General features: G+C 35.3%; 2 protein-coding genes across 2 annotated transcripts in view; both read left to right on the forward strand.

Moving 5' to 3' along the window:
• The window catches only part of LOC128116910 (uncharacterized), a 280,495-nt gene that overhangs the window by 198,733 nt on the left and 66,576 nt on the right, over positions 1 to 15,186 (forward strand). The gene's annotated exons all lie outside the window — the stretch shown is intronic.
• The window catches only part of LOC128108395 (dentin sialophosphoprotein-like), a 29,025-nt gene that overhangs the window by 8,418 nt on the left and 5,421 nt on the right, over positions 1 to 15,186 (forward strand). The window contains exon 3 of the mRNA XM_052734886.1: positions 12,283 to 14,729. Within this exon, the coding sequence (XP_052590846.1) occupies positions 12,283 to 14,729 (2,447 nt within the window). The remainder of the gene's footprint in view (positions 1 to 12,282; positions 14,730 to 15,186) is intronic.

The raw sequence follows: 15,186 nt of genomic DNA on the forward strand, positions 1-15,186 counted from the left end.
ACAAAGGTATGACCACATTCTGGGATTCTACCATTGGAGCAGAGCCCACAGACTGGCCCAGCATCTGTAAACTGATCTTTTAAAGGAAGACACAAAAAAGGGAACAGGACTACTTGTGGCAATGGAATTCATAGGAGTTAGATAAGCTTCTTTCTTTTTTTATTTAAATTTTTTCATTCCTTTTACATACCAACCCCTGTTCCCCTCATTCCCCTTCTCCTGCTCCTTCCCTCATCTCCCCCCTTCCCACCCCTGTCCCCTCCTCATAGAGGGTAAGGAAGGCCTCCCTTGGGTAGTCAACACAGGCTGGCATACCAAATTGGGGCTGGACCTAGCGCCCCCCCCCCCCCAACCCTTGCGCACATCAAGCCTGAGTCAGGCATCTCACCATAGGGAATGGGCTCTAAAAAACCCATCATGTACTCAGGATAAGTCCTGATCCCATTGCCAGGGGACCCACAAACACTTCAAGCCACTCAATTTTCATCCATATTCAGAGGGCCTAGTTTGGTCCTAAGCAGCCTCCCCAACTGTCAGTCCAGTGTCCATGATCTCCCACTAGCTTGGGTCAGCTGTCTCTGTGGTTTTTCCCATCATGATTCTGAGCCCCCCTCCCAACCCCTGCTCTGATAATCCTTCCTCCCTCTCTTCAACTGAACTTGGCCAAGTGCTTGGCTGTGGGTCTCTGCATCTGCAGCTAGGGAAAACCCCAGGAACTCAAGATTGTCCCCAGCTAAGACTCATAGCAATGGTGGCAAGGTGCTTGAACTAGCCTTCCCCTGCACTGAGATTGGTATTTACCCTAATTGTCATCATAGAACCTACATGCAGTGACTGATGAAAGCAGATACAGAGATAAGCTTCTTGAAGAAAAAAAAAAGGAACATTGAGAATCTTGAATCTGAAACCAGCAAATTTTCATATCCTATATCCTCATCCTGAGTTCTGTCCCTTTCACAGCTGTTTCCCCATTCTTAATACACAGTACCACTTTATCAGGACTACTTGGTCTCCTGTAGCTTTGCACTGTCTCATTTCCCTCTTTCCTCTTTTATATTTTTGCCTCAAAAAAAAACCATGGACTTGAGTGGTTAGTAAGGTCTCAACCTCCTGAGAAACAAGACACTTTATGTTGTCAGGTCATATATCTATCTTCACACCAGTTTCTCTTCAGACTGTCCCAACTGTCTCCTTTTTATTTTTCCATTTCATTCCTGCTTGTATTTATATTGCCCTTCTGAAAATTCATAGACTTTGGTCTATTCATAGTGTTCCCAATATTGCATAAATTCTGTTCACAGACATTTGTTAATTTATCTTTGTCTTTTATTGAGTATTCCAAGTCCTCTAACTTGTCTTCATGCCCTGATATTATGTCCTCCCCCGATCCATTGTTTTTGTGAGGTTTACACTAAGCTTTTTGTTTGATTTATTAAAATTTCCATTTCCAGCATTTTACATTGGTATTCTTCAGTAACTCTTTATTGAATGCCATTTTCCTATCCTGCGTATTTCATTCAGCTGTTTTGCTTGTGTTTTCTTAGAATTTTTTCGTGGATTTGTACCTTCTTTTCTTTGTATACTTTCTATGTAAGTTGCTTTTATGATTTGCCTCTCTCACTAACTAGTGCAAAAATCAGTGGCTGGCTAGGTCATAGGCCATAATACTATTATTATGCTAAACTGATATATGTTAAACTATTCCCTATGATCTTACCTTTATGCCCATTGATTAGTGAATCACTTAACCCTCCTCAGAGTAACTTCTTTTTTCAATAAGTGGCAATTAGTACAAAGACCCACCACCAATTCCTGTGCAGAGAATAAGAGGCAGTAGAGTGCTCAGCTCTAAATGGCACTTTGTGTCACACTGCCTTTTCCCAAGGTTCAGGGATCATTACAGAAGAAGGGATTGAAAAAAATATAAAAGCCAGAGAGAGTGGCTATCTCTAACAAAACTGCATATGCCTGTCATGAGAGCACAGTTGTGTATGAACTCAGAGCGGCTGGGGCTACACATTATGAAAGGCTAGCCATGCTTCAGTAGATGGTCCCAAAGACACACAAATATAGGCAGTACTAAGTGGACTCAGAGGGTATTAAATTTAAAAGATAGGTAAAGCACATGAAGTTGGGAAGGAAAGCTGGAGGGTGTAGAAGTTGGATTGGAAGGGAGGGAGTGAGTAGATTGGATCCAAAATTATATGCATGTATGAATATTAAATATAATGCTTATTAATAAGAAGCATATATTAACAAATATCACTTTTTACAATTTAGGCACAATATATCAGTAATTCATTCTTTGAACATTGTTAAGTCCTTTCCAAATCCAATCTAGACACCAGTCAAGGGCAAAGGAAACCTTTCTAACATAGAAGTTTAAAGAACAGTTTTACTAAATCTGTGGGCAGTTTCCTCCATTAGACCTTCTCCAAGATGGCTTTTCATGAAAATTTTATTCATAGAATCCCCATGTGGCAAGGTATCAACTATATAAATGATCTCAGTTTATACTTTTTAATCTTCCCTCATCTAGTTAGAACAAAAGCCCCTTACTAGAAAGGTCTATCTTAAAAAATTTCCGGCCATCAATTCAGGCACAGTGTAACTGCAGCTAATCAGTTTGAGCTGACCTTACAACCTTGCAGGCTCAGATTTTATCATAATAGTTAAGAGTACAGTCCCAGAAGGCACATCTGGTGGCTTGGAAACACATCCTAAATAAAATATGTATTAGTCAGACAATATAGGTTAACCAGATTCCCACTGTGGCTTCCCACCAAGGGATATACTTCCTTAGGGCTTTAAGTGTAGTCCAATTAAGTCAGTTCTGTCTGTTTTCAGAACAGTTGCCTAAAGGCTGACAGTTTAAGGTAGTTTTGTTTGACCAACATACCAGTTGATACCTTGAAATGCTTTATTTTCTATGTATGTGTTGGAATTTAAGCTATCCCATACCATTTCATATTCAGTGCAGCCTGGTGTGATTTTAGGCTCAAAGAACTTACAACACCTTGAACCATCAGCCAAGGAAGTTTTCCTTAAGAAAGGGGAGAAACTAACAGAAACAGTTGTAAAAAGCAATGATCATTAATTCTTGTTTAGAAACCCATGCCCAAATTTGTAAGGCTTAGAATCTATTGTTATAAAATTAGTGTATGCCATCAGCAATATCTGTTTTATTTTCAGTTATCTGATACTTTACCAAGATCCTTTGTCTTGATTAGGTTGTATGCAAAAGTAACAAAAACATTTTTGTAGAATATTTATATACATCTTAATCAGAAATACAAGTTACAAAATTTTAAAAAACCTTTAAAAATAGCTTTATATGATATTTCACCATTCATAGTACGATATGATGGTCAGCCTATAAAAGATCAATTCTGTTCTAGGGATAGCTACATTTAGCAATCAAGTTTCTATATTAAAATGTCATACCAGTAGATAAAGTAAATTAGGCTCTTAGTACATTATTAAAACCACACTAATATTGAAATTGAATACAAGGCAACAGCAGTGAGCTATGCCCCAGAGATGATCCAAAGTCCAATATATCAGGAGTGATTAAACTCCTTGTGGTATGCTCTCCCTTAATTTACAGTATGGAGAAGAATTGCAAGTTAGGAATGCAATCAGTCTCTGTGTTGCAAATATAAAGGTTTAGTCTTGTTTCCAGACTAAAGGACAAATCCCTACCTGTAAGCATTTATGCATGATCTAGAAACAGTGAAGCACTCATCATGTTTTCTAAGTTGGAGAGTACGTAAAGGAGTGTCCAAATTCTAACACACAATCTGAATTATTTTCATTGAGTAGAGTGATTTCTGCTTGACACTGCTTAATATTAGGTCTGAAATAGCAGGTCTATTAGAGTTTGAGTGTAGATTCAGGTCTAGGCTATAAGATCATCTAAAATCAATAATAAAAATCCAAAGCAAAATAAACCAGTAACTCTCTTTTAGAAAAGAAAAGCCAAGAAAGCACAGATTATTTCCAAGTCTCAGGGGCAAACAAGAATGACCTAAGTCTTTTTTATCTTCCTTTTTTTAGAATTTAAATTGACCTGCCCAAAAATATTTACAAAGGGTGGTAATCAGAAATTACGAGTAGACATCTGATGTAACAAGTACTTATTTGAAAAAAATTAAACCACTTCCAGTGTATCTACATCTAGAAATTTCCTATACATTTTATATTTCTTTCTTGAACTACTTTGATAGACTAACATAAACAAATAAGATTGCTTCAAGTTACTCATTTGAGTTTCTATATTCAAAGCATTTACATTCAAATTATTCCTCAGTGACAAAAGCCAGTGGAATTGTGTCCTATTATACTTTTTACCCATTTTTTAAATCTGAATTATCCTTTCAGTACTTATGAAGTAGTAAGTATTTAATGTATTCATATAATTTTTATCCAAATCAGCTACATTTTTAATACAAATTATTTTCTCCAGTTGAAGTAGCAGTTAATTTAGAATTTGAAGAATTAACATTACAACTTCATAGAGATTCTGGAAATAAAACAAGTGAACAGGCGGCTGCTTTATGATAACAATGAAGATATGACTTAGTGTATTAGTTCATTTGTGTTACTATAATGCAATACAGTATAAAAAGTTACAGTATAAAGAAAAGGGTTTTGTAACATTGTTCTTAAGGTGCAACTTTGAGGGGATACATCCCCTGATAGCATTTTGTTTAGCAGAATCCTAAGGTCATACAGGGAAACAAATAACAAGGAACATGGAACACATAATTAGCTGTGTATTCTCTGATTTCTTTTACTTATCTTATGAATCAACTAGCATTCAAAATAGTAGTTTTCACTTGAATGTGTTTATCTCATCTAATCACCTCAAAGATTCCATCTTCTTAATATTGTTGCCATAGTTAGGATGAGAGCCTGTGCCCCTGGAAGTCCTAACAAACCAGATTCAGTCACCCGTCCTCAATAAGCTTATTAAAAGAACCTAAATAATAGTGAAGAACAAAGGAGATTTAGAACATATGACCAAATTGGGAAGAGAGACAAAGAAATCCAGTGAAACCCCTACCAAGGCCATATTTGGTGCTCTGACATTAGGTTAAATTTTAAATAGAATGAAAGAGGTATGCATAACTAAGTCCTGGTCAAGGTGTGGTCATGCCCATAATTGACTTAGTATTGCCTTGACTCTGGTCTGTCCTGCATAGTGGTCTGACAAGTTACCATGTTGGTGGTATGTGAAATCCCTTCTCCTTTACAAGTTCTCCCTCTGACTATCATCAAGCCTAAGCTACTTCTCTCAGTGTGTGATTTCTTGGGGAAATTATGATTCTGTGAGGTTCCTTGTTTCACCAGTCCAGATAGCCAAAGTAAGAGACAGAAATGTTTAATGCCCTCATTTTTTCCAGGCATTCCAATTACATTTCCTACTTCTTTATTTTTTTAAAATGTCATACATGTACATAATGTATCTTATCATACCCGTCTCCCCATTCTCTTGTTCTAACACAACTCCCTACTTCATGTCTTTACAAATGTTTTATAACACAGAGTGCAATTAGTGTTTCACATGTGCACAGGATCATCCACTGACACACGGACAACCTACCACTGGCCACCACTTAACAATGAAACGTGATTCTTCCTCTGCCAGGTTCTGTCCTTGGGCTTGTGGTTTCTCTAGTCATGGATTTTGACCATGATTACAGAACCAAGCAAAAATTCCCTCCTGTAGTGCAAGCCTCAAATCCAATCAAGAGAGTTGTTGGTGACTCCATAAACAGCCTTGTCATTAATGTACAAGTGGGCATATCTTGCCTCGTAAGTGAGTACACAAAGAGTACAATATTGTATAAGCTCATTTCTCCTGGGACAGTCTGCATATCATTTTGTAGCACTATGAACCTAGCCAGGAGAAAGGTAGTTTCATGTTCAGTTCAAGAATAATTTCTCTGTGCCCTACAAGTTGAATGTGTGGTGTCTTCAGCAGTAGGGTCTTGGCATCTACTTAAGGTAGGCATCCAAGAGCAATAGACATATCCTTCATTGTTTTGGGTGCCTCTCAATGAATCTGTGACAGGGAATTAACCAATGCCAGACACTGAAATTTTCATGAAGCCCATATAGTTGAGAAGCAGCATTATTCGCCCATGTGGTACTTCCTTTAAAAATTCTTTTAGTGTGTGTGTGTGTGTGTGTGTGTGTGTGTGTGTGTGTGTGTGTGTGTGTGATATGTGTGTATATAGACTACAAACTAGTGGAATGTTGTTGGTTGTTTTTCTATTCTTTTGTTCTTTGGTCTTTTGGCTCTTTTGGGTGCCACCAACCAGCTCCCAAATCACACACAGAGGCTTATTCTTAATTATAAATGCCTGGCCTTAGTTTGACTTGTTTCTAGCCAGCTTTTCTTAAATTATCCTGTCTACCTTTTGCCTCTGGGCTTTTCCCTTTTCTTTCTTCTGTATATCTTACTTTCACTCTTACTCCATGGCTGGCTGTGTAGCTGGGTGACTGGCCCCTAATGTCTTCATCTTGTTCTCTTGCTTTTTTTTATTTCTCCCAGATTTCTCCTTTTATTTATTCTCTCTGCCTGCCAGCCCCACCTATCCTTTCTTCTGCCTCATTATTGGCCATTCAGCTCTTTATTAGACCAATCAGGTGTTTTGACAGGCAAAGTAACACAGCTTCACAGAGTTAAACAAATGCAACATAAAAGAATGCAACACATCTTTGCATAAACAAATGTAACATGTCTTATAATATTCTACAATGGTGGAGTTTCATGAGGCTTATTAATGCATCCTTAGTTTTGTTTAACCCAACCCAATCCCTCCTTTCTTCTACTCCCTGTCCCTATCCCCACTTAAACCTCTAGTTTCCAATATTCCTCATTGTTCATTCATATTACATGTAATTTTTCTTCTAATTATATTTTTATTTGAGTTACTAGATCATAGGCTCCGATGTAGCTTCTTCATACACACTTTATATTTGTTAATTCTTCCTTTGAACTTATTTTCCCATCCCCTTTAGTCCACTTCTTGCTTGAGCCCTTCTGCCCCTAATAGCCCACTTCTCCTTTCCTTTCACCTGTGTTTTATTATCCTCTCTCCTCTAAATATGTCACACCATGGCCCATTTCCAGTTTTATGGCTTTCACTTGTACTCCAGGTTAAATACACAAAATTAATCTAGAATCTATATATGAAAGAGAAATACAGAATTTGTCTTTTTGAGCCTTGGTGAATCCCACTCAGTATAATTTCTTCTAAACCTGTACTCTTCATTATTTTCCTTTCTTTTCCATCTGAGTAATATTATATTGTGTATATGTACCAAAATTTCAGTCCATTCTTCAGTTGATGGGTGTCTATGTTTATTTACCTTCCTAGTAATTGTGAATAGAGGAAAAAATGAATGTGGATATGCAAGTATCTCTGTAGTAAGGTATATAGTCCTTTGAATATATGCCTAAGAGTGGTACACTCTGGGTCATATAGAAAATATATATGTATTTTATTCTAGTTTTCTAAGAAAACTCTAAACTGATTTTCAAAGAGGATGCACTAGTTTAAACTCCTACCAACCATGTATAAGGGTCCTGCTTCCCCATGTCCTTTCCAGCATTTCTTATCATATGTACAGTTCCTGATCATGGCCTTAGATAAACACAGTCAGGACAAATCTCTCTCACCCGCCAGTCCCACAGCTGCTCAGACCCAACCAAGTAAACGCAGAGACTTATATTGCTTACAAACTGTATGGCCGTGGCAGGCTTCTTGCTTACTGTTCTTATAGCTTAAATTAATCCATTTCCATAAATCTATACCTTGCCAAGTGGCTCGTGGCTTACCAGCATCTTCACATGCTGTTTGTCATCGTGGCGGCTGGCAGTGTCTCTCTGACTCAGCCTTCCACTTCCCAGCTTTATTCTCCTCCTTGTCCCGCCTATACTTCCTGCCTGGCCACTGGCCAATCAGTGATTTATTTATTGACCACTCAGCAACACACTTGACATACAGACCATCCCACAGCACTCAAAGCACCCCCAATCCAGCTTATTGACTGACCTTATTTGAGGCTACCATGAGACTTAAGTAAAACAGCTCTTATAACAGCCATCTTAAGGTGATTAAGAACTTAACTTCAATTGCGTATGACACACATACATTTCCTTGTATTTGCACAGTCTGATATTGATATTATAATTTACATATTTTAATAATATATAACCATTAGCATTTTTATAATACTTATTTTAATTCACTGAGTTTTGTCTTTTATAGTAGGATTAAAGATCATCTACTCAACACAGATACAGTATTAATACAGGCTGTATTAGTTCATACATTTACTCTTACTAGTATGTTTATAATTTTATGTTTTCATACTTAATATCCTTGTATTTCTATTTGAAGAACTTTCTTTAGCATTTCCTATAAAGCAATTCAGAATTAGATGGATTCTGTAAGCTTTTGTTTGCCAGATAAAGTATTTCTCTTTATTTACTTTATAAAACAAATTTGTATGGCATAATGCCGTTGTTTAGTGGTTTTTATTATTTCCAGTATATTTAATATATCAATTGATTCTTTTGTCCTTTGAATCTTTTTGTTGAGAATTCTGCAAACAATTATTCCCCTACACATCATAAATAATTTCCTTACTGTTTTTATTTTTTTATTTGCTTTTTTGATATGTGTTTTATATGGATTTCTTTGGCTTTACCTTATATTGGGTTTATATGACTTCATAGATCACTTTTTCTTAGATTTGGGGACTTTTGTCCATATTTCTTCAAATAAAATTTTTTTCCTGTTTTTTTCTTTATCCTTGAGTTTGCCAAAATGTGTGTACTGATACATTTTTCACTATCCTACAACTTCCTTATACTTTCATCATTCTTTTCTTTTTCTTTTTGCCCCCTAACTAATTTCCAATTATCTATCTTGTTATTTCATTCTCCTTTTCCATGATTAATTTGCTATTGATCTACTTAGTGAATATTTTTTCATTTAATTATTGTATTGTTTGTTTTCTATTTGATACATAGTAATTTACATGTTATCTTGAAATTCTCACTTTGTTGATGGCTTTTTTCATATTCTGCTGAGCATACTTGTGATTATTATTTTGATTTATGCTTTAAGTAAATCATATATATCAATTTCATTAGAATCAATTTCTGGATATGTATCTGGTTACTTTTTTTGAAAATTTTCCATATTTCTTTCTTCTCTTTGATTTTTTATACTTATATCTGCACATTATAAAAACAGTCACTACTCCCAGATATTCAAGAGAGAACCTACACTAAGTAGCTTGCTATCTAAATCTCAGTATTCCACAGACACCTAGAATATACTATTTCTCTCTAAGAGTCTACTTCTCATTCTTTAAGACTTATTTTCTTGGGGCAGTGTGTAAAGCACTTGCCACAAAAGCCTCATACCTGATTTCAGTTCCCAAAACCTAAGTAAAAGCTGGAAAGGGGAATGTTTAGCTTAATCCCATTACTCCCAAGAGAAAATGGGAGACAGAGACAGTAAAGTCACTGGAGACTTGAAGGCAAGCTTGAGTGGCATGTACAGCAGTGAATAATAAGAGAGACATTGTTTCAAATAATGTGTAACAAATGCCCCATTCATACAAATAAACACACATGGGTAAGTATACACATGCGTACTTCATTTACACACAAAATAAGATTTTAAAAAATATTGAATTTCTTTATGGAATGTTTCCTGAAATTCCTTGATCAGTGATAGATTTGTGTGTGAACATAGCATTGCTTATATCCACAGTATGTTCCTCAGTTTCTCTGTATCTAAACACTACTTGATGGCTAACTAGCAAATGGTTTTTGAAATAGTAGTAAATTTAGTTGATTAGTAACAATTAGTAAATAATAAAAAAATACCAAACAATTGTATAAATACAAAGAATTAGTGGGAAGTAACTAAACAACAGTAAAAAAATATTATAATCAAGAGTCCTATCTAAAATAGTATAATACTTGGTAATATCGCTTATATGCTATGTCTTATTTAGGATTTTAATGCTGTGAAGAGACACCATGACCACAGCAACTCTTATAAAAGAAAACATTTATTTCAGGATGGCTTCCAGTTTCAGAGGTTTAGTCTGTTATTGACATAGCAGGAAGCATGGCAGTGTTTAGGCAGACATGGTGCTTGAGAAGGAGCTGAGAGTTCAACATCTTGATCCACAGGCAGCAGAAGGAGACTGCCACACTAGGCCTAGCTTGAGCGTATAAGACCTCAAAGCCCTCCTCCACGATGACACACTTCCTGCAACAAAACCACCCATATTCCAACAAGACCACACCTCCTATTACTGCCACTTTTTATGGGCCAAGCATTCAAACACATGAGTCTATGAGGACCATTCCTATTCAAACCACCATATACTATTAGAATAATGTTTAGGTAAAAACATGAATCACATGTAGATCTTTATGATAGTATGATGAGAAACAACTGTTATGAGAGGGAACAGTGACCACTAGTTTCAGTGAGAGACTGTCTTAAAATTTTAAGGTGAAAAATAGTGACAAATGTCTGATAATGACTCTAGTCTCCACATGGGTATGCAGAACTGAGCACACATGTGCATACAACCATACATCACAAAAATAAAATTAAAAAATTGACAGGCCTGAGTACAGTATCACATTTTCATGTCCTTTGTATTTAGGTGTCTCTTTATCTCATGACAGATATTTAAATCCATTTATCCTCATAAGATCATATACTTAATATATGCCCTTTTGCAAATATATAATTTTTCATGTCATTCAATAGTGTAGTACAACTTTAACAACTGTATACTTATTATCTGCCCTTCAGACAGATTGTCTATTACTATTCTAGACTATTCTACTGTTACCTTAAATATGGAATGTTATTACAAACAGTCATACTGTCTTTTTTTTAGAGTTTCTGCCAGGCAGTTACCCTTTGTCACTAATTTATAATAATAGCACTTTATAATTAAAGTATACTGATACTTGTGCTCAAAGACCATAGCCATTGAGGAAAATAATTACATTTTTCAGTACTTTTGACATCTAGCTTGGTATAAAAAATTAGTAATTTTACTTTTATATTTATTATAAAGCATATGAATTTATGGTACTGATCTCTGTCCTCTCCATTATGCAAACATCAATTAATACCATTATGTTATCAGGGGCACTAAAATAACTTTATATACTTATCAGAATATACTCTCATTTTATTAGAAATAAAGTCATGAAATCTTTCCAGGAAGAAATGTTTCATTATAAGTAAATCATATATGCCTTATCCTAGTGAATATCTTTCAAAGTATACCTACTTGATTGTGCAACTTTTATAAACACCAAAAAAGAGTAAAAAATTATAATTATCTTTTATGATTTTATGATCTTTTATATGATCTTATGATGATAAGGAAAATTTGATGAGAAAGCCTATGTCTTTGTCTGTAAAATTTATTACCAATTTCTAAATGGAAATTACCATTCAGTATTCCTAAACTCTTTCCAAAATATGATTTCATGTTTAAGCATAAAAAATACTTAAAACTTGGAGGGAATGGCAAAACAGATGTTTATATTTGTTTTTAAATTTCAATCATGCACCTGCCTATGTACCTTGATGACAAGATTATCCATAATGAAATTCAATAATTTTAGTTTAATTTTAAAGCTAAGATATTGGTAAATATCTACATTTCCAGGATGATATAACATTGAGTTCTTGATAGCTATACAAGATATCATTGCTATTAACTTTCATACCAGAATATATATCAAATACAAGGGTATCTTTTTCTCCCTAAATATACAGATTTTATACATTATAAATGCTGTAGCCCAGGAACAAATAAAATTCTTAATATTTCTAGAAACATAATGAAACAATGTAGATAGATTTATCATAACAAATTTGTAAAGCCATAGTTTTATATTTGTCAGAACATTTTATGCATTCTTATATAATGATTTCTTTTCTAAAGAGTAAGCTCTATCAACTTGAAGAAAATTACTATCTGAAGTAAATGACCATGTTTCATTTATATCTTAAAAAGCTGAAAATGGCATTTAATTGAGAAGAAAATGTAGGGTCATGGCCTCCCCTTAAAAAGTCAAATGAAACTCACCATAATAATACTTTGAAGGAAATTATATTTTGTTTGCACAGATTTCTATTGTAATATGAACATAAAAGTTATATTCATTATATATTTGCCTAGTGTTGCTCATATTTTATTCTCTCTTAGTTTGCAGAATTCAGATAGCAAGATACAAGACTGAAGACAAAACTGTGAGATTCAAAGAGGCATCTTCAAGTCTCAGTGACACGCATCTCTCACAGGAAAAAGTAAAGGAAAAGCACAGCTATATCTTTTCTCCAGAATCTCAGACATTCACAGATGAAAAGTATCATGGAAAAGCCAGCCGGAAAATATCTGTCTATAAGCGCCATTGCAGGGAGTATAGATATGCCCATGGTTGTGAGAGTTTTCGGTATCAAATTACTCCCATTCCTCTAAGTTCTGAGATTTGCACCTCTAATGTATCATCGGTTGTTGGCAGCCCAAATTCCGAGAGTCCTAAATCTGTCACAAGACAGAAGACTCGAAGAAGTCTTACATATTCTTTGGATGTGGGAACTCAAAAATGTGCCAGATGTTTTATGGAAATCAGTAACTCTTCTTTTCATAAATGCCCCACAAATTCTGATGATTCTGACTCTGATTCTTCTTTATATGGCCAGATTTCCTCAGATTCTAAATATTCTCTGAGCTCTAAAACTGTTAGACACTTCAAGACTTCTCAAAATAGCCCTTCATCTCGATCCCTGGATCATAAGCATCATGTGGGCATCCGCTGCTCTCTGCATGGGGATGATTTTAAATATTCTGTGGATTCTACCTCTTATTTACATTGTGAAAGTTGTTCAGCTCTCCAAAATCTTAAGAGCTCTGCTGCTACCCACACCATTCCTACAAAATCTAAAAAAACCATGGGCAAACATAGTACCTGTGGCCACATATTGTCAACACCAGTAAGATTATCTGAAAGTGAAAGCAAGTTCAACCTTACTGCCCAACCTCAAAATAAGGATAATCCTGATGACAGCATTATTAAATTTATCAGTGCTAGAAATATCAAAGATGAGACTGATGCTGAAGATAAACTTCTTTCCAAAGATGAGACAGACCATGAAGATGAGACAAATACTGAAGATGAAACAGATGCTGAAGATGAAACAGACACTGAAGATGAAGACAACAACAAAGATAAGAAAGGTCCCAATGACAAATCTGATCCTGATGGCAGTGATCCTAAAGATGGCAACTCTGAAAATAATACTGATAGCAATAGTAGGTCTGATCCTAGTGGTGCTTCCGGGCCTACAAGTGGACCTGATTACAGCAATGATGGTGACTCTAAAAATGTACCTGATCGCAACAATGAATCTGACCCTGCCATTGATAATGCCTCCAACATTAACATTAACTTGAAATATAGCACTGATTTAGACAGTGCTTCTGATCTGGCAGAAGATATCAGTCAACACAATAATGCTACCAAGAGTAGCACAAATCCAAACACTGCTTCTGGAAACAAAAATAGAACTGTGCTGGACTACATTTCTGGTTCCAACAATGATGCTGTCCCTAGAAATGACACTGGACAAGGAAATAATACTTACTCTGAGAATATTAGACCAATTGCCAACAGATTTGACTTCATCAAAAATGAGACTGATTCTAACAACAATTCCAGTCCCCCAAATAGCCAGAGACTACCAAAAGATCTTGAGTCTAACTATAATACCAAACCCAGTAATGCTACTAGTCACAATGTTATTAATCCTAACAATATTTCTGATCCTAACTATGACACAGAGTCTACTAGCACTGCTGTTCACAAACATACAGCTGCCATAAAACATTATTCAGACCTTAATGATGTCACAGTGTTTACATACAAAGTAAGACCAAGTTTTCTAGTCAACCCAAACTATTTTTGCAGAAAGAAATATGTTAGTAGACCCAGCTCTTTACTTAGCACTACCAATGCCATTGATACTAGCAACATCACCAGCTGTACTAATGCTATTAGCTCTCAGTTTACTGCTGGAAAAAGCTATACCCCAGAAAATAAACATTTCCCTAGATTTAGTCATTTTAATGGTTTCAATATTGTCATCAAAAATATTCAGAATGCTCATAATTCTACTAGTACCACCAATACTAATATTTTCACTGATACTGAATTAAAAATTAGCTCCATATCATCTATTCTTAAAATTATTTATGGAAATATCTCTAATTTTATTGCTGGCACCAACCATATTTCTTATCCTGATTTTTTGATAACCTCTGAATTTTATGATCCACTTGAACTTGGTAGAGCTTGTATAATTTTTGATAACCAAAATATTGGTGCTCAGTTCCAAAACTCTGCTGCATACATGGACTCTGATACTTCTAAGTATGCCAGTGGGTCAGCAGATGCCCTTGATGCCAAAGAATCTGGCTTTTTAAAAGATTTTCCTAGGGTCCAGAATCCAATTGGCATCAAGGATTCTTCTCCTTTCAAGATTCTTTCCAATCAAAATATTCCACTCCCTAGTTTTGATGTTATAGTGGAAGCTGAACTACCAGATGTTGTGAAGTTTGCTATATCATCAGGTGCTGTGAATCAATTATTTAAGGTAAGTTTACATAAATACACATCTCAAATTCATCTCTGTTTCCTGTAATTTTTAGTGTTAGGTTATTGAACATAGTTTAAAATTATTTTGCTTAGTTGCATATATAAACTGTGGAATAGAGGAGACAAGTTATCCAGTATTACTTCTTTGACACATTAAAGTCTGTAGTATGATATTCAATAAGATATATTCATCTTGTATACATTTGGTGAATGGAAAGATAGCTGAATAGGCTGTAATAGACTGTTCTACTTCTCTACTTTCTTAATAATGTTTGAATAGTTCATAAACAGAAACCTAGTCACAAGCAAGCTAGTAAATTTTTACAAGTGTATCGCCCACGTGTACCCTTGTTTTGGCTATATTCCTCTTCAGTATAAGAGAGAGGAAAGGTGAAGGGAGCTATGGAGGGGAAGGGACAGAAGGAAGAAGGAAGAAAGAGAAGAGCAATCAAATC

Source organism: Peromyscus californicus, unplaced genomic scaffold (genome assembly GCF_007827085.1).
Source record: "Peromyscus californicus insignis strain IS unplaced genomic scaffold, ASM782708v3 Scaffold_10__1_contigs__length_136768540, whole genome shotgun sequence".
NCBI classification, from domain to species: Eukaryota; Metazoa; Chordata; class Mammalia; order Rodentia; family Cricetidae; genus Peromyscus; species Peromyscus californicus.